General features: G+C 41.2%; 2 protein-coding genes across 2 annotated transcripts in view; one reads left to right on the top strand and one right to left on the bottom strand.

Moving 5' to 3' along the window:
* Nucleotides 1-20,408, top strand: part of slc22a15 (solute carrier family 22 member 15) — a 438,052-nt gene that overhangs the window by 273,797 nt on the left and 143,847 nt on the right. The gene's annotated exons all lie outside the window — the stretch shown is intronic.
* hectd2 (HECT domain containing 2) overlaps nt 18,871-20,408 on the bottom strand; it is a 65,058-nt gene continuing 63,520 nt past the window's right edge. Inside the window, 1 exon segment of the mRNA XM_078288648.1 lies at nt 18,871-18,991. Coding sequence (XP_078144774.1) covers nt 18,871-18,991 — 121 coding nt within the window.

The following is a 20,408-nucleotide window of genomic DNA, read 5'->3' as shown; positions in this document are numbered from 1 at the left end:
ACTAATAACTTCAGTATTTTTCAACCTGGACTCTATTTTTCCAACTTTTTGTGTCTAAGTGACTAAAGGGGACAACATTTTTTGAAATTGGTCCAGTATTGAGCGAGATCGCTTCAGCCGGCAGCCGCGAAACGAGCTGCAATGTAATCCGACGGGACAAATCACACCGTCAATGTACGTCCACTAAAAGTTCTTGTTTCTGCCACTGACAGGCTCAGATTGTTATTATAAGTCTCTGACAACATTATGGAAAGGACCCTACAGAGAAATGAAATCCGGTCTGTGTGTAACTTCCTGCAACAATTCAACTCTCGCGAGACTTGGTTACACACAGACCGGATCAAGCGAAAGGTAAAGAAAAACGTTTCATTTCTCTGTAGGGTCCTTTCCATAATGTTGTCAGACACTTATAATAACAATCTGAGCCTGTCAGTGGCAGAAACAAGAACTTTTAGTGGACGTACATTGACGGTGCGATTTGCCCCGTCGGATTACATTGCAGCTCGTTTCGCGGCTGCCGGCTGAAGCGATCTCGCTCAATACTGGACCAATTTCAAAAATTGTTGTCCCCTTTAGTCACTTAGACACAAAAAGATGGGAAAATGGGGTCCAGGTTGAAAAATACCGAAGTTACCCTTTAACTGAGACTGCTGCTTGGCTGAATGTGCTCTGTCTGAAAGGAGCAGTCTCCTCTCTCAGTGGCTCTGGTGGTTCGAGTTGACTGTGGCAGTGATGTGATGAAGACGAGTGGAGGAGATGCTAGGTTGTGTAAAATTTTAAAAACTAGACAGAGATTTGCAAAGGTGATAATGTTTTCCCAGCTCAAAAGGTTATGTTTCCTTAAAATATTGCAATGATGGTATCTAAAAGGCTTCCTGTCCAATGTCTTTATTGTCTGTTTCTATAGTGATTCTATGGGCTTCAATGTGGATGAGCTGGATGAACTACTAAACTATGTCTCCAGTTGGCTTTCAGTTCACAGTTTGTATTTCATCCACCGAAGTGAACCTTTTTGTTTTTTATCTGACAGCAGTGGTTGTCTGTATTGATGTTTGTCCAGGTTTCAGATAAGCCAAAGGTCACTGACACGGAGACAGGCTGTTCTCATCCAAGCTTCCTGAAGCATGATTGATAACGAGTAAGTACAGACTGAATGATCTGTGCTTATGTTTTGTTTTTGTTTGTTTGTCTCTGCTGTCTTTGTTTAGTGCCAAGGTGAATAAACTGCTCATGAAAATATAAAATGAAATGATAAAAGTAAAATCTGAAATGTAGAATCTATCTGAGACTGTGATGCAGGAGAGTCTGACAGCTGAACTTGAGCTTTGCATGAATTTAGAATGGAAAAAGCAGTGACTTGTTATTGACTTGTTATAGAAACTTGTTACTCTGGATGTCCATTATTAATTGCAAATTGTAAATTTATAACCTAAGAACATTTTCTCCTTTTTCAATTTCAATTTCATTTTTTTTTAAATGCTTTTCTCTCTTTTTTTCTATTTCTGTTTTTGCATCGTAAGTTTGTCTTTTTTCTTTACTCCACCAAAGTTGCCTTTTTAAAAAAAAAATTCAGATATAAGGTTTTCATCCAGCAGCAGAGATTTCCATCCATCCATCCATTTTCCATACCTGCCTGTTCCCATTCAGGGTCTGAAATTAAACTACTGGTCATTTTTCTGGCGACCCCCTGGAATTCTCTCAAGGACCCCTAAGGATCCCCGGACCTCACTTTGGGAACCGCTGCATTGGACAGAAGGCAGGGAAACGCCCCGGGACAGGTCGCCCGTCCGTCACTGGGCGAACACACACACACACACGCACACACACACACGGTTCAGACAGACATGCTGTTCTCATCAGGACTGCAGGCCTCTAACTGATTCACGAGGACAACAAAGTTCCCCAGAGACACATTTTAACACCAGTGCTGACGGTTTATATGTGTATTTAAGTCTTTGATGTCCTAGATTTGTACCAAAGAAGAAGAAAGTGGGTCAGCATCGTGACTCGCTCTGTGAACGCAGTGTGGCGCCCCCTGTTGAAACACTGTCGCATTTGTTTACAGAGATTTATTGTGTTGAAGATATTTTGCATTTCACTGTAAAATTGCGTATTTTCTCAGGCTTCGAAACAAGGACTGACAGAATGTGGCAGCTAAACGTGAACTGAACACTTATGTTGCGGTGGTAAAAGGTTTGTCTACTTTGTATGTAAAATGTATGTAAAACAGGAATATATATTGAGTTACACTGGAATAAAGTTCTCAAAAGCATATTTTGCATTCACAAGTCATACAATAGTGCAGCACTGCTGCGCTGTGGCTGGTTTTGTTTGTTTTTAAACCTGCAATAAGTGATTTCAGACCTTATAATTTATAAGGTCTGAGGATTGGTTATAATTTATAACTGAACACTGAAACTAATGTGTGCCATGTGGAGATTTCATTCAGACATAAGGATATAAGCCAATATCCACACTGAAATATTTTCATAATGGAGGAATCGATGAAGCGAGCGAGTAAACTATAAGCTTGTTAAACTGGTAAACTCTCTACCTGCCTCTTCACTTGTCATTGTGGGACATGTGACCTTCAGCGAGATAAAAACTCTAACAAAGTGAGAGCTTAGCCTTTATGGTCCTTTGCTAGGTTTGTCCTTTGGGGCCTCCGTAGTCCAGCAGCTTTGCTGTGCTTTATTTACAAATGTGTTGCAGTTTCTGTCACCCTCTGGTGAAAATCACTTATTACAGCTTGAACAGGCATCAAAATGTGCAAAAAATTGTCTAGTAAGTATCTTGAATGATTACAGTTTTATGTTACAATATACCTATTCAGTTCTATCTACAACAGTTGAGAAATTGAGAACGATTAGGCTGCAGTGGCTGTTGCAGTGCTGCTGGAAGACAGTTGGAGGATAGACGCAAGTTGGGGGATTTTGTCGGCTCTGTTTGAATCAGAGAGTGACTTCAGTGTCACTTCTCTCTGTCCTGTTTCCTGTCTGTCTTCACTCAGCGCTGCCTGAGCCTCAGTAAACAATCTCTAACCTTTTCTAAAGCAGAATCATTCAAAATGTCCCCAAGTTGGAATATTTCCTGAGCGTTACACGACTCCTGCTCATGTGAAAACTTTTAGACTCTTTATCCCACTTGGAAAAGTTTAAAAGTGTTTTGCTGCTGCCTCATTTGTGTCAGAGCTGTGTGTGTGTGTGTGTGTGTGTGTGTGTGTGTGTGTATACTTGTCCTAATTTGTGGTTCGGAAATTTTGGTCAGCTGAGAGTTGCCATTTCAAAATTCTTCTTCTGTGTTTTTCTCCTTTTAATTTAGGTGACCTTTAGTGGAAGTCTGGCTTGTGGCTGTGTTCTCAGCTGATAGCAGGAATGATAAACACTGATAAACAGCATGTCTGTGAGGAACGTGGTGTCTGAACACACGAACACAGAGTCTCCATCTGTCTGGACTCTGTTTGATCTGCTGGTTGGCACACACACACACACACACACACACACACACACACACACACACACATAGTCATGACTGATCCTGTGAAGTGACCCCAGTTTAGCAGAAGCCTATATACAGCTCTCTCCTTTTAATAGTATCATTAGGAACAATATGCCATTTATTTTATATCCTCCAGCCTCTGATCTTTCGGGTGGCAGAGAGACAGAGAGAGAGCTACTGAGAGTTATTGTTTATTCATTATTGTTCCTACTTTTATTACTGCTAGCAATTATTATTATGGTTCCTGTTTGATGTACTCTAAATGCTTCAGCTGCACTTATGTTATGTATGTCATGCCAATAAAGCTCATTGAATTGAATTGAACTGAATTGAATTAAATGAAAATTGAATTGAGAGAGAAAGTGAGTGTTTGTATTAACTGATTCATAGTCAGTCTACAATTTCAATTGTAAACTGAGCAGAGGCAACACTCAGGCCTTGTGAACCAGCAATTTTCAATGGGAGGCCGATGCATCCCATTGAAAATGGTGCAATCACACCTAAAGATGGTTTTCTTTAGTCTGGAGGACAGCGGACAAGTTGACTTTGTTGCATTTAAAAGTTTGTTTTGTTTTGGTTCACTCTGCCCAAATACAAGTGAACCAGGGGCTTGTAAAGTCACATGACTCACAAGTAGCTTGTTTAGGCTATTGGACAGAGTTTTGGTCACCTGTCATCCTGTCAAATCTGACTCCAGTTCCTGTAACGTTATCTAACATGATGGACTTGTCTGTCTCTTCTTCTGTGGTGTTCATACCAGTTAAGAACACATTAAGAAATAGCTGAATATGAGCATCAGTCCAGATAATCCCTTGAGTTTCGGGGTGGTTTCCTGTAGCTGGATTAACGAACCGCACCGCAATTCTCTTGTTCTCAGACTCTCGGTGTCTTTATTTGGTGCCACCAGAGGTCAAAGGTCATCCTTCTCACCTGGACAAACCAACTGAACTGAAGGAGGAAACGCTGCAGAGTTCAGGGGAACCGATCAGAACATGCTGGGTGTTGAACGCAGCCTCAAATGCCGCTCTACACATAACTACTACATAACGTCTGCTGATAGATATTTGATATTTGTTTATGATGTTGTTTACATGCTGGATAGCGGGTCAGATGACTTTCCCCACGGGTCAGCTGGATATTTTAAGGATATTGGATATTCACAGGAGCACAGAAGGAGGGGGGTGATGGGGAGGACGGGAGTTTGGGTGGAGGAGGAAGAGATTTTTGGGAGGGGTTCGGGAGGAGGGATGGAGGGAGGAGGAGGAGGGAGTCAGGGGGAAAGGATTGTCAGCTCAAGTTCTGCGTCCTCTGCTCCAAATTATTCTGGGCATTTGGTGTCAAATTATACCAACAGAGAGCAGATGAAAGAGGGGATTACCTTCTTGTTTTTGTGCTAAATAAATCCTGATATCGAGGGAGAGAGGAGGCTTCAGACGGCTTCGTAATGGACGCTTTGGCAAGTGAACGCACTGTAATGCAGACAGTAGCGCTAAGCACTGTAGCCACTTTTAGCATGAGTTATGAGCTAGGACCTCATAAATCATCACCACATTCATTTTGAGACATTAGTAGAATTACCGTCAGCCTCTACCAGCCTCTACTCTCATCCTCCATAGTTTCTCCACCTGGTGGATCTGGAGGGAAATCTGCTGGATCGCTTTACGGCACAAAACAGGAAGAGGTTCTGTTCTTCCAGAGCAAACGGAGCTAAAGCTGAAAGAGTTTCTGGCAGCAGATGGTGGAAGGAGGGAAAGGAAGATGGAGAAATCACTTCCAACATGTTGATCCTCTTCAGGGAGGGGGAGGGGGGGGGCAGGAAGCAACGGGGCTGATGGGAAATGTAGTCTTAACGTGGAGAAACACTAGAACTAACAATACTACTGGAGTGAGATAGAGGAGAACAATCAGCTCCAACATGGACTCATTGGTTTACGCCAATTATACCAAGGTATCAATTAATTTGACAATGATATATTGATGTTTAAAAATGCTACACACTCTATTACTCTATTCTACTTCTTTTCCTCGCTCCTTGCTCTTACATGATCATTCTGCGGTCACAGGAATATTTTATGGTTCTGACCGCTGCACTGCATCATTTCGGTTCAGCGATCTAGTTATTGAAGCTTATTCAATTAGGAGAGGAGCGCAGAGAACAGACCGGGAGGAGAAACTTCTGACTTTTACATTGCTAAACCTCTCCCACTGTCGAAAAACACCGGTCTCACTCCCGTCTCCGCTCTCCTACCAGTCTGACGAGGAAGTAATGACGAAGCTGAAATGCTGCTTGTGTAACTGTTCTCTCTCTCTCTGCCAAGTCCTTCTCCGCCGAGCTGGGTCGTTAGAGACTGTAAATCTGTTGAGTCAAGCTGTGAAAAGCTCCCAAACCGCGGCGGAGACTTTCCTCTGCTGCTGCGCACAAAGACCGCCTCACATCTGGGAGCGGGAACAAGGAACGCCTTGTGAGGGGGTGTGTGTGTGTGTGTGTGTGTGTGTTTCAAGTGTGTGTGGATCACTGCAAGGGGTTCACACACATACACACAGGTTCCTCATACATACCTACATGATGTCTGCATGTAGGATTTGTGTGTGAGGAATGAGGATGTATTTGAGCAAGTGTGTGAGTGAGAGAGAGAGAGAGAGAGAAAGAGTGTGTGTGTGTGCGAGAGAGAAAGAGTGTGTGTGTATGCGAGAGAGAGAGAGAGAGAGAGAGAGAGTGTGTATGAGAGAAAGCAAGTCAATGGTAATGCAAGAGAAAATGTGTGTCTCTAAGCGTGTTTGAAAGAGAGAGATTTAGTGTGTGGGAGAGAAAAAGACAGCAGGAACGTGTGTGTGTGTGTGTGTGTGTGTGTGTGTGTGTGTGTGTGTGTGTGTCTTAAAGAGAAAGAGAGCGCTTAAGTGTGTGTGAGAGAAAGAAAAACAGTGGGAACGCATGAGGGAATGTGTCTGCTCACTGTATGCATGTGTCTGTCTGTGTGTATGTGCGCGTATGTTTACGTGTGTGTGTGTGTGTGTGTGTGTGTGCAGGTGTGTATGTGCATGCAGTTGAATCTCTGCAGGTGATTGACAGGCTGCATTATGTCGACCTACATACCTACATAATACAGCCAGCGGCAAGGAGTCATGTGAGGACAGCAGGCTGCAGGGAAACCCAGCACACACACACACACACACACACACACACACATACACACACACAACCAACCACAAAGAGCAGAGTTGGCTGTGAGAATACATATTTCCTGCATCATTACAGCCCGGCGTGAGGCCAGCGGATGAGACGGAGTCCAGTTCTGTTTACTTCAGTCCTCCGGCAGAAAAGGTGCCTTTGCTCAGCTGGTTGCCGTCGGTAACGCTGCACGAGTTCATTCTGACTCTGTAACTGCACACTGCAAAAAAACGCCCATCTGAACCAGTCATTTAGTCTCATATTCAGCCTTCAAATGTTTTTTTTTTTTTTTTTTAAACCAAGAGAAACATGCAGTGAGGAGAGATAACTCCACTTGTTTCCAATGCAGCTTCATAAGAATAAGGGAGATCACTGCACTGCTATCAAGAAAATGACATTTTATTCTACTAAATTCTTGTTTTGCATTGGAAACAAGTGAAATTATCAAACCCCATCGGCAGATTTTTTTCACTTATTTTAAGGAAATTATGATTTTAGGACTCAATAATAGACAAAATGACTAAATCGACTCCTTGACTCCCACAGTTTGAGACCGGGATGAGCTTAACTAACAGAAAGGAGATGAATTCTGCTGTTGTTTTTGTCTATTTGTTTCTTAAGATTATTTTTCAGGCATTTTCACCCTTTTATTAGACAGTATGAGATACAGAGAGACAGGAAAGACCGGGAGAGAGAGAAAGGTATGAAGCAACAAAACCCCGAACCAGACCGTACCCCAGAACTGAGATGTTTAACAGTGAACTGAAAACTTTATCATCAGTCTGCCATCTCTCTCGCTGCTTCTGCCTCGATCGCCCTGCTGCCAGACCGGGGACAAACAGGATTGGCATATTATTTTCATGGCTCAGTTTGACCTAGTTAGGTGCCAGGTGTGGGGCGTGCCACACAGGACAATAGGCTGCAGTGTGTGTCTTAATCAGTCTCAGGGAAGTTTAGACAATGACCAGAAATGTTTTGGAAGTCACTCTAGCATGCTTTTTCTGTTCTGGTCTGGTAAATCTCACCGATCTGGTTCTCCAAGCAGGATGACTAGATGGGGCAAACATTAAGAATCATGATAAAGTTCCACTGCAGTCTGATTTTGTTATTTTTATAGGATTTGTTGACGGTAAGCAAAGCATTAAAAAACACCAGCCTTATCCTTTAATGTTGTCGGTCTAACTGCTCCATATACTGTTGGGGAGTTTAAACTCTAACAATGCAACATATTTTATGAGCTTATCGTATGTTTTGCGTGTAAAACCTTATTCTGCAAAGTAACTAGTAACTCCAGCCGGCAGATAAATGTAGTGGAGGAAAAGTAGAAAGTCTCACAGAATGGAAATACTCAAGTAAACCTCAAAACTGTACTGAAGTAATATTTGAGTAAATGTACTGAGTTACTTTCCACCTCAGTCTGGATCTCGGTGTGGTCATGTGACTTGGTGTTGTGTGTTTGCAGTCAGAGTGTTATGTCAGTGTTCAATAACTGCATATATTACAACATTCCCTGTGTGTGTCAATGGCACAAAGTGTCTGAAATAAACAACTAAAACACTCCAATCAGAGCCAACAGGAGACGAGTCAATATTGACTGTTGACCCTGACTGGTTCAGTCTCATTATGCAATCTGGCTACAAGCCATTACAGTAAATAAAACCATGCTCTTTTATTTATTTTTTAATTATCTGACAAATAATCCTAATTACATAACATCTGACAAAAACAAAATACACAAATCCAAAGACAAATACGAGCCCAGACTCAGATTGGTTGTCGTCTTTATTCCTAATTCAAGAAGCTTCACACACACACACGCTCACAGCTGCGTTCAAGACAGAAATGCTGATGAGGCGCAAATAAATACAAACACGACAGTTATGAAACACAGGTACTCGGACTTGGATGTCGGCCCTGCTGGAGATCCACCAATGTTAACGATCCCTGGGTCTTTAACACACACACACACACACGCGCACACACACATAACACACACATCTCTATCCAGATGTCATGTGATAAGAGAATGTGAAGCCTCTGCATTTTTTAACCAGATATGTTCCAGAAAAAATACAATTTAGCTTTAAGTTTACAACAGAACACACACTTCCACTGAATCAAACATCAAACAACAGCCAATAACAACACTTAAAGTGAAACCACACGAGTGAGAGAAGTCGTTGTATTTCAGGACATTGTGTACAGTGGAAGCTCCTGTACACCCTGCAGTCAGCACTGAAACTTTTAGTCTTTCTCAAAAGTTTTAAAGGGGCTATAAGTCAGGTTATGGCACAAAATAACCATAAACTATCTGTGGAGGTTAAGGTTGTTGATCAATACTAATAACTTCATGATCACTTCCCCAGGTGCCGAGATTTCTGCCTTTCAAAACTCACTTTCCCTCATCACATCCCTGCAGCGATGCCCAATCAAAGCAGGCAGATCTGTGTGCGAGTGCGATGGAAATTCAAAATTCAAATCACTATTACTTGACAAAGGTTTTTGAATCCTACAAGCAGAGACAAGCTCCGTTACACCAAATGTTTTCAGAGAGACCTGACAGAGCTCTTTCATTGTCTCTTTTATGACCGCAACGTTTTTTTTAAATGTGATGAACTGTTTCTAATACACAGACAAAAGCGTAAAGCATCGGGAGTCGAGAGTTTGTCTCTTTCTGCTGTTGACTCTTCCTCCCATACTGTGTTTACATTTGGGCGGCTGTGATGCATGAAGCCGGCGGGTCTTGCTGATGTAGTTTTCAAACCATCAAGATTACTTACGAAAACAGAGAATATTGTGGATCTTCATGAGACACAATTGCGTTTTCTTTTGCAAAACAAGCAGCACTTCAGAATTATTTGGCTGATTTGGATGGAGACGCTCAACAAAGCTCTCAGTTTACTTTCAAATCACCAGGTTCAGGTCGCAGATCCAGACTCCCATTGACATTGCAATGTAATGAAAAGGGGGCAAATTAGCATCCGAGGTACGTAAATTGGTCATGTGACCTGACACAGCTGGACCTGGTGATTCCGGCTGTGGAAACGATTTTAACGCCTATGATCACAGTTCCTTCCCCAGGGCTGGACGAGGACATATTTTACTATTGAAACTTTAATGCTTCTAAGCCCCAAAAGCATGTTAGCGAACTACAATGACCATAATGCATTGCACCTATGAAGCTCTAATGGAGAGACAGTTTGAAACGAAGCCTTCGATAATCAGATGGAAGTGTAATATTCAGCTAATGTTGCAATGCCATTAATTTAAACTACACTGAGAGATTTTAGTGACTGAAAAAAATCAGAGTCTCTAAGTGACTCGCTCCTCCTGCTGCAGGACACTGACAAGCTGTGGGAAACTCTGCACATTTAACATTAAAAGCTGAATATGAGGCAGAAGAACCGACTGCCAGCTTCTGATTAAAGGTTTTAAATGGCCGCTGTGTTAAACCACGCTGAAACAACGACACCAGCACAACAAAACTAAACAAAAAAATAACAACAACAACTTATCGCTGTCCCAATACTCGCCGCTATTGTCTGTTACTCCTGAGAATTAATAGGGTGGAATAGGGTGCCGAGTCAGCCAGTCTGCCAGTCTGCCCTCCTATTAAAAGATAATAGCGGGCTGTTGCCAGGTTACTGAGTGACAAAGCCGGACTGGCCCTGGCCTACATATTTCTGTTTGTTTAATAAACGATAAGATGCCTCGCCTCCGGCATTAACTAGGGCAGCAAGGAGAGAGATGGAGAGAGAGAGAGAGGGAGAGAGGGAGAGAGGGAGAGAGAGAGAGAGAGGGAGAGAGAGACAGGAAGAGAGGAGAGAGAAAAAAAAGAAAATAAGCATGAGAAAAAGTACTAATTGGTGTCTGCAGTAAAGGAGGGGCCACTGGACAGAGTAAGCAGGAATGTGTGTCTGGGGGTGTGTGTGTGTGTGTGTGTGTGTGTGTGTGTGTGTGTGTGAGTTGGAGATTACAGGGACCGCCCCATGACTGACAACTCCTAGGTTCAACCCCCCGAAAAGCAAATATGTGCGTCAACAGCTACAGTAAATGTCATGTTGAGTCACTTTAGATAAGACTGATAAATTCCTACAGTGTAAATGTGTGTGTGTGTGTGTGAGGTGTTGTGTGTGTGTGTGTGTGTGTGTGTGTGTGTGTGTGTGTGTGTGTGTCAGTGTTGGTTGCATGGTAAACCTCAGCTGCAGTGTGAGTGTGAAAGTCTCCCAGCTGTAAGGAAACAGATTGTGAATTGAATCAGAACGACAGGAGACAGAACTGAATTCCATGAAATTCCACTTCTAAGAGAGTTTGTCTCGACTCTAAACATTATAAATCAAAACATTATGAATCAAATAAAAGACAGTTCAACAAATCAAACACATTCAGTCATAATGTATGGATTATGATTACATGTTCTGTTGTCTCTAATCTGTAGTCACTAGTCTGCAGTATTTAGTCTATAGTCTGTAGTCTGTAGTCCGTAGCATGTAGTCTTTACTCTCTAGTCTCTAGTTTCTAGACTGTAGTTTCTAATCTGTAGTTTCTAGTCTATAGTCTGTAGTTTCTAGTCTGTAGTTTCTAGTCTGTAGTGTCTAATCTCTAGTCTGTAGTTTCTAGTCTGTAGTGTCTAATCTCTAGTCTGTAGTTTCTAGTCTGTAGTTTCTAGTCTGTAGTGTCTAATCTCTAGTCTGTAGTTTCTAGTGTCTAATCTCTAGTCTGTAGTTTCTAGTCTGTAGTGTCTAATCTTTAGTCTGTAGTTTCTAGTCTGTAGTGTCTAATCTCTAGTCTGTAGTGTCTAGTCTGTAGTGTCTAATCTCTAGTCTGTAGTTTCTAGTCTGTAGTGTCTAATCTCTAGTCTGTAGTTTCTAGTCTGTAGTGTCTAATCTCTAGTCTGTAGTTTCTAGTATGTAGTTTCTAGTCTGTAGTGTCTAATCTCTAGTCTGTAGTTTCTAGTCTGTAGTGTCTAATCTCTAGTATGTAGGTTCTAGTCTGTAGTGTCTAATCTCTAGTCTGTAGTTTCTAGTCTGTAGTGTCTAATCTCTAGTCTGTAGTTTCTAGTCTGTAGTGTCTAATCTCTAGTCTGTAGTTTCTAGTCTGTAGTGTCTAATCTCTAGTCTGTAGTTTCTAGTCTGTAGTGTCTAATCTCTAGTCTGTAGTTTCTAGTCTGTAGTGTCTAATCTTTAGTCTGTAGTTTCTAGTCTGTAGTGTCTAATCTTTAGTCTGTAGTTTCTAGTCTGTAGTTTCTAGTCTGTAGTGTCTAATCTCTAGTCTGTAGTTTCTAGTCTGTAGTGTCTAATCTTTAGTCTGTAGTTTCTAGTCTGTAGTTTCTAGTCTGTAGTGTCTAATCTCTAGTCTGTAGTTTCTAGTCTGTAGTGTCTAATCTCTAGTCTGTAGTTTCTAGTCTGTAGTGTCTAATCTCTAGTCTGTAGTTTCTAGTCTGTAGTTTCTAGTCTGTAGTGTCTAATCTCTAGTCTGTAGTTTCTAGTCTGTAGTGCCTAATCTCTAGTCTGTAGTTTCTAGTATGTAGTTTCTAGTCTGTAGTGTCTAATCTCTAGTCTGTAGTTTCTAGTCTGTAGTGTCTAATCTCTAGTCTGTAGTTTCTAGTCTGTAGTGTCTAATCTCTAGTCTGTAGTTTCTAGTCTGTAGTAAGAGAATTTGTCTTGACTTGCTAAACATTATTAATCATAAATCAAACATTATGAATCAAAAGAGTTCAACAAATCAAATACATTCAATCATAATGTATGGATTAACTAATGAATATATATAATATATATGTGTGTGTATATATATATAATAATGAATACATGTTCTGCATCAAATACCAGCTGAAAGGTTCCTTTAACATCTTATGATATTCAGTATTGATAATTCCAATTCTGTTTCCTGTAAGATTTATAAAATTCCAATTCCTCAGTTGAATTGGAGTTGATGATGTCATTGATGAATTGACCCCTGAACCCTGCTGTGTGATGCGTGTGAATCCGGACAGCGACGGTGAGTTCACTGAACATTCTGCACTAACTGAACACTGTACTGTACATACAGGGCACAATGTCAAGGTCCGTCTACACTGACAGTGATTGGCTGCCGCCCCTGAGCAGGAGGACAGGCTGGAACTGTGCATTAGAGGAGTGGGAGCCTGGAGGAGGAGGGGCTTCTGTCCAGAGGGTTGCCGGTTTGAATCCCAGAAAGCGGGGAAAGTGAACGGATAATGCTCTGCTTTCCCTTGAAGCCACAAGAACACACACTACCAGTCAAAAGCTTGGACACACTACATTTTTCTTTATTTTTACTATTTTCTACATTTTAGAATAATAGTAAAGGCATCAAAACTATGAAATAACACAAATGGAATTATGCAGCGACCAAAAGAGCGTTAAACAAATCAAAATATATTTTAGATTCTTTGCCTCGATGGAAAGGCAAAGGCTTTGGAAAGAAATTCATACATAGGATCAACTTCACTATTTATATTTGTCTAAGAAACTCATTTCAAGCATTTAAGCAGAAGCCTTTAGATCAGAATGGCTTTAAGAGAATGAAACAGTACATTCAGTCAGGTGTGTCCAGACTGTTGACTGGTAGTGAAGCATTTCACTGGTTCCTTGCTTTCATAATTCGATGTATTTCCGGTTGAAACAGCATGTTGGGGCGGGACGTAACGCGGGGGCAGGACTGTTCAAACCACCGTGGAAAGTGACTCAGGAGAACCGGATGCCACTCTGTGTCGGTGAAGCAATCCTCTGTGAAATGCTTTCCTCAAAATGAATAAATTCCAGCCAACCGGAAGCAGCCATGGAGTCCCAGGAAAAGGGAACCGGGTTTTCACTGCTGTATCATGCTGACACGTGTGTCGCTCTATATGATGGGTGTGTGTGTGTGTGTGTGTGTGTGTGTGTTCAAAAATCTGTTACAGCATGAAGTAACCACTAAAAATACGTGAAATAATGGGATTTGATATAAAAACACCAGAAGATAAAAAAAAAAAATAGTACATTTATTGGCATTTATTGACATTTATTTTAAACAGATGAACACTATGATTTGGAGAGTTAGCTAACAAGGTGACAAGTCATTTTCCATCTGACTCTAACTGGGCAGCTCCCAGTGTGAACGTGTGAAACTGTGTGAACATGAAGCGGCTTTGACCCTCCTCAACCTGCACTGTAAATAGTTTCAGAAACACCGCAGTACATACAGTACAGCGCATTATATAAGACTTGAGCAACAGACGAGCCGAGTATGTAAGTCTTAAAAATGGGTCATGGGTAATTCACCAGGGGGGCAAAGGGTCAAGTGAACGTGTTACAGCTCATGTTAAGACCCAGCTGAGCTACAGTAGGTGTGGCAGCCATTTTGGTTTCTGACGTCAAGATTCACAAACCGGCCAAAAAATAATCTGAGAGCTGTCACTTCGATCACTGCAAAAAAATGGCAAGCAGTCAAGTGATTTTAACTTGTTTCCAGACCTATCAAGCTTATTTTGTGATATTTTTTAGTTAATTTATCTCACTGCACTGGCAGATAATGGTAAAGGATTTCACTTGATTCATGCCAATATGACTTCTTTCAAGAAATCATCATAAAACAATCAAGAAAATCTGGAAGACAATTTCACTTTGACCAAGTAAATGTCCTGAAACAAGTTACATGATACGGAAAAAAAAGTCAGATTTGTTGAAACCGGTAAAAGTAGTGCAGTAAGATGATTTCACTTAAAAAAAAAAAATCTTAAAATAAGCTTGATATGTCTGGATTCAAGATAAAATGACTCAACAATTTTGTCATTTTTTGCAGTGCTGACATGGGGGCAGACCTACTGAAGGTGAAAGAAGAGCTGAATGTCTAAATTATTAAATAAAAAAATATGAGAAATGCATCATTTAGCTCAGTCAGTTCAAATACCCGACATGTTAAATTAACCTCTTCTCAACAAGTTCAACCGTTTGAATCCATTTGAACTATTTTCAAACGGACTGTTGCTTAGGTCCTGATGACGCCGTCCCACTGCATAACCTGACACAGTTTGGTCCCGTTCACTCACAGCAGACCCGGGTCAAATAACATCTCAAAACATTCAGGTGCTTCTCTTGCTAACTGGATTATCCCACATGAGCTTAAAAAGGATTCAGCTGCTTTCCTGGTATTGATTGATCTTTCCTCACACACACATGAACTGATAGGATGACACCCAAAGCACAAATCTCTCTTCATCCCCGAGGCTCTGGGGTGAAACTGAGCTGACGACAACTCCACTTTCAATCTCCTTAAGGCACAGGGCAGCAAGTTTTTGGGCAACTTTGATGGGATCAGAACTGTTTTGATCACATATCTAATATTTTGCTGCTAAGAAACGCTGAAATCGCTTTTGGACCCATGTGTCTCTCTGTCTGTTGCTTGTTACTGGGAGCGTTGCCCATCTCCATTGCCCAAACACACAACTGACACAAAAATCTGACTTCTGAGGGCAACAGACAAATGCTGCATTCATGTCATATCGGAAAGAAGTGGAAGAATTTAATGACGTCTCGTTGCTAAAACTCGGAACTCGTTTAACTCGCGTTTAACTCGGGATGCGTTTAACTCGTTGGAATACCCACATCCATAAACAAACTGCAGCAGATATTGCTCGCTTTTTGTGAGTAGAGTTGAGTATATTAGTGTGAATATAACTGCTAATTTTGATTTTGGACTGACAAACATCGGTGGATTCGTGGCCATGTTTCCCACCTGTGTTGACACATTTCCTACAATTCATGACACATAGTGGGAGATGGAGTTGGAGTTGACAAAACAGTTCATATTTACAATAAATCTGACGTGACATGAACGCAGCATGAGCCTTTTAGCTAGCAGATGCTTGGGGGAAGTGCTGGTTGTGGCTCCTGCTGTTGCTCCATGACCAGAGAAAACAAGAAGAAGAATCCAGCGTTACGTAAGGAGGATCTCAGCCTATAGCAGACTCTTAAAGAGACCGAATGAATTAGTGACCCAGATCAGGCTGACGGACACTTTGACAGAGTTTGGACACTGCAGCTTTCATTGGTCGCCATGCAAACTCCATGGCTGTTGCTAGGAAACTCTGGATTCTTTGTTAATGTCAGTTAATGTTTAGGGCTTTGGGCATGTGGCCGTGGCAGCGTTACAGAGGGTCGTGAAGCAGAAGCATGTTTATAGCAACACAACTGTGTTTTAGAGAGGAGACATGAAGCAGCAGGGAGGCTGGAAACACAGAGAAGCTACACCAGAGGGAGAAGTGGCTCGTTAGCGTCTGCGGCTCGTTAGCGTTATCTCTGTCCTGATAAACCGTTGCCCTAATGTCACTGGCCCTTCCCCATTCCCCATCATGCATAAGTAATATTGTTTTAATGCATTCTGGGTCATCATAATTTGGACAACAAATTATATAGCATTAAGCTTGTTGGTTACCATAAAACTGAACACTAGATGGATATTGCACTTATTATAATTTATTTTATATTAACCAAATCACCAGAAACAGTCTATATGCTGAATAATCTCATACGATGCCACTTCATTTTTCCCATTCACAAAATGGAATCAGTGCTAGCGTCAGTCATCAGGGATCAGATCTATGCAGCTGACTTTAAAGGGAGCGTTCACTTGATGGCTGGTGCTCGATCGCTCCAGTGCAGCTTCACCGTAACTGCTCTGTCTAACGGCCACACTGGCACCTCAACTGACCTTATTCACACGGCGGCCATTTTGAACACTCAGGGTGGGAAACATATATAAAACTAGCGTTACTTAAACACATAAGTGAGGACTTCTGATAGACAGAACAGAGATTAGCTAGCAATCTCAGGAACAACTACAACACCTGCTTGAATTTAGCAGGGAAGTTAGCTAGCTTACTTGTTAGCAAGCCTAGCTAGCTACATACGCTAGACTCTGGTAGCTAGCGATGAAATGTGAATCTACAGTATATCCATCCTGATCACCAAGATCCATTTATTTTTTATATTTTTTTCCAATCGGTCTCTGTGAAATCTGTGTTTGTATCAAGGTACACAACAGTAGCTGGTCTGGACTCACTCTTCCAGGTAATTTCCCAACCCGACTGTTCAAAATGGCTGCTGTGGGAATGAGGTCAATACTAACAAGCCACTTTGACTATTTTACTGGGCACCAACATTTTTACAACAGAACAGAACAGGACAGGACAGGACGGGACAGGACAGAACAGGACGGGACAGGACAGGACGGGACAGGACGGGACAGGATGGGACAGGATGGGACAGGACAGGACAGGACAGAACAGGACGGGACAGGACAAAACAAAACAGGACAGAACAGGAACTTCAAATGATGGTTTTCCCTCCTGCTTGGTTTGCTGGACTAGACTAACTTACCAGCCGCAGCCAAACTTTACCAGCATTTGGCTGCTGGCTGGAGGTCATTTCCCAGCCTGACGGCGGCCATGTTACAATCTGCTACAACAACATGAGAACCAAACAACACCAAACACAAACTGAGCTGTCAATCAACAGCTGTGGTTAGACTGTGACAGATACATCACAACATTTAAAACAAAATCAAAACATTTCTGCTGCATTCTTCCATTCAACACAACAGGCAGCAATGTCAAAAAACAACAACAACAACAAAAACAAAATCTCTATTCACAAGACAATCTATATCTCATGATACACAACAGCATTCTTTTACCAGCAAAGCCTTAGTTTAGGATATCTTGACAGTGTGCTACGAACAAAGCAAAATGATACAAAATACATATTCTATGCCTTCATAAAAATATATTTGAATGTCACCAAAACAGTGAAGTCAGATTTTAGAAGAGGTTTGAAATATTTAACATATTCATCTCCAATCCTCCGTGTCCTCTGCAAACCTTCCAGCTCCAATTTAGAGATTATTTCCAACATGATTATCTGCAGTCGCAAATGATTTATCTTATTGCTGTGTTGTAAAAAATAAACTTGGCTCTTATTTCTGCACCTTACACTTCTATATTATACATAAATATTCAGGGACACAATAATATTTTTTTTGACTGATTTTCTGTTGCAGTCATTTTAAGTCAATCTGGATAAGAGTGTGATTTAAATGCATAAAATGTGACCAAACGGTATGAATCCAGGCTCATTTAACTTTACAGAAGGAGCATTTTTTCAGAAAATGTTTGACCAAAATGCACTAAATCAATAGTAAATAATTCAAACTAAATAACTTATGCAATGTACCATTTTAAAGCTCTGAATGCAAAGATCAATAGTCGAACAAAAACAAAAGAAAACTGGGTCACAAATGTAAATATGGAGTCTGTAAATGTAGAATAAATCATCTATAACGCGTTGCAAAACATCACAAATGCCTGAGCAAACCAGCCAGCTTGTTTAAGTTCCAGAGACGCGGACTTGTTTGGGGACAGAAGGTTTTTTGAGGACGCTGAAGAAAACGACCTGGGACCTCTGGGATCCAGATCTACACCTGCGGTTCTCAACTGGTTCGGCATCGGGACCCAAAACTTTACCTCATCTATGAAGTTATGACCGGGGTTCGACCGATACGGGCTTTCGAAAGCTGATACCAATAATTTTATTCTTAAGTGGTCTCATATTTTGTTTCAATGTGTCTTTAAATTTGGACCTTTTAGTGCCCAAAAAAAATCCAAGTATTCAGTGTTTCCCCCCAGAATTTTGACACTAAAACTCTCCATTAAAACTCAGATTCATGAAATTATTTTAGTGTTAGCAGCTCTTTAAGGCAGGGAGACCCACTAGGGAAACTCTGGGATACGTTACTGCCTTTTAATGAAGAATCAATTTACAGAAAAACGTGATCGAACAATTAAATTAATAAATAAAATGTGCAATGATATGGTTTTGCAGCAGCTGATATGACCGGACGATATCCAATTTTTAAAGGCCAATATCGGCCTGATATATCAGCAAACAGATATATCGATCCAACCCCAGCTGTGACCCGTTGTATGCAACATAAATAACTGAGTTTTGTTCCATGATACTTGTGTTTTTGTGTTTTGCGTCGCGACCCACATGTTGAGAAACACCGGACTCCTTCACACTGCAGTCTGATCCACAGAGAGACATAAGGTGCATCCAGGTACTTGTGGCGTACAGCTAACTAGCTAGCGTTGCTAATAGTCTGTGTGTGTGTGTGTGTGTGTGTGTGTGTGTGTGTGGGCAGGCTGGTCACTCCAGGCCGAAGCCCTCGGCGTTGGAGATGGCGATGGTGAGCTTGTGTTTGAGCTCCTTCCTGGTGCGATAAGGAGGCAGACAGATCTGATTAAAACAAGTGTGGGAGATCGGCAACCTGGAGAGAGAGAGAGAGAGAGAGAGAAAGAGAGAGGGAGAGAGAGAGAGAAAGAGAGAGGGAGAGAGAGAGAGAGGGAGAGAGGGGATGAGAGAGAGAGAGAGAAAAAAATGAGAGAAAAATGAAAATAATGCACATCAAACATTTTTGACATTTCTTTGATCATAGCTGTCGATATTAGTTTTTTATATTTATAAGCTGTCATAAGTGTCATAAAATGAGATAACAACATAAGAAGATGAAACTTTAATGATCAGTAAAGTAAAACAGTATGAAAACTTTAACAGAAAAGTACTAAAGTATATGAATTACAGCACGTATGCAGGATGTGCAAAGAAGAAAATGAAAGAAAACATGAAAATATACTAAAAAAATATGAAATAGATGCAGTATGAGAATGAATAAAGGATGATAAAAATCTGAAATATATGCAATATACAATATACAACAGATGTGTGTAAATTTCCAGTGAGAGAACCTCTGTGTGTGTCTGTGTGTGTGTGTGTGTGTGTGTGTGTGTGTGGGGCAGCCTGTCCAGTCTCTGACCCAGATTGAGGCTCTCAGCTGATAAACTAAAGTTCAACTGTTTGTCTTCTGTCCTGTTTACGAGAAAACCCACTACAGTATTACAGTACGTACATTCTTTACATATCTGTTATGTAAACCAACGCTCCAGACTAATGAGAGAGAGAGAGAGAGAGAGAGAGAGAGAGAGAGAGAGAGAGAGAGAGAGAGAGAGAGCAGAGAGAGAGAGAGAGGGGGGGGGGGGGGGGGGGGGGGGGGGGGGGACAGACAGGGTAAACAGGTTAGCTATCTCTGTCCCATGTGTGTCAGTATGTCCTCTATACCTCTTTAGGTCTGTTGTCCCGGTCTAATGTATGTCAGTATGTTCTCTGACAGTAGAAGACGTCAGTGTGTGTCTGCGTCAGTGTCACCAGGTCACTTTGTGTGTATTTATTTATTTTAACCTACTTGGTGAACAAAGTGAATTCTATCCCCTCTATTTGATGCTACTAGCAAAAGAAGATAAACAGGCTTGGTGAAAATAAATAATATCTACACTGCAAAAAACGACCATTTGAACCAGTCACTTAGTCTCATATTCAGCCTTCAAATCTTATTTTTTTTAAAACAAGTGAAAAATAGGGGAGAGATAACTCCACTTGTTTCCAATGCAGTTTCACTTGTTTCAGGAATTTTCTAGAACAGAGTGTCAGTGTGTTGAAACCAGTCAGACTAAGGCAGATCACTGCACTGCTGTCAAGAAAATGACTGTTGATTCTACTAAATTCTTAAAAACAAGTTGATTTGCATTGGAAACAAGTGAAATTATCTAACACCAGATTTTTTTCACTTATTTTAAGAAAATTTAGATTTTAGAATTCAATTAGACTAAATGACATGTTAAGATTTTTGC

Source organism: Centroberyx gerrardi, chromosome 15, assembly GCF_048128805.1.
Source record: "Centroberyx gerrardi isolate f3 chromosome 15, fCenGer3.hap1.cur.20231027, whole genome shotgun sequence".
Classification (NCBI taxonomy): domain Eukaryota; kingdom Metazoa; phylum Chordata; class Actinopteri; order Beryciformes; family Berycidae; genus Centroberyx; species Centroberyx gerrardi.
Note: the sequence above shows the minus strand (reverse complement) of the source record. Positions and strands in the feature narration are given on the sequence as shown.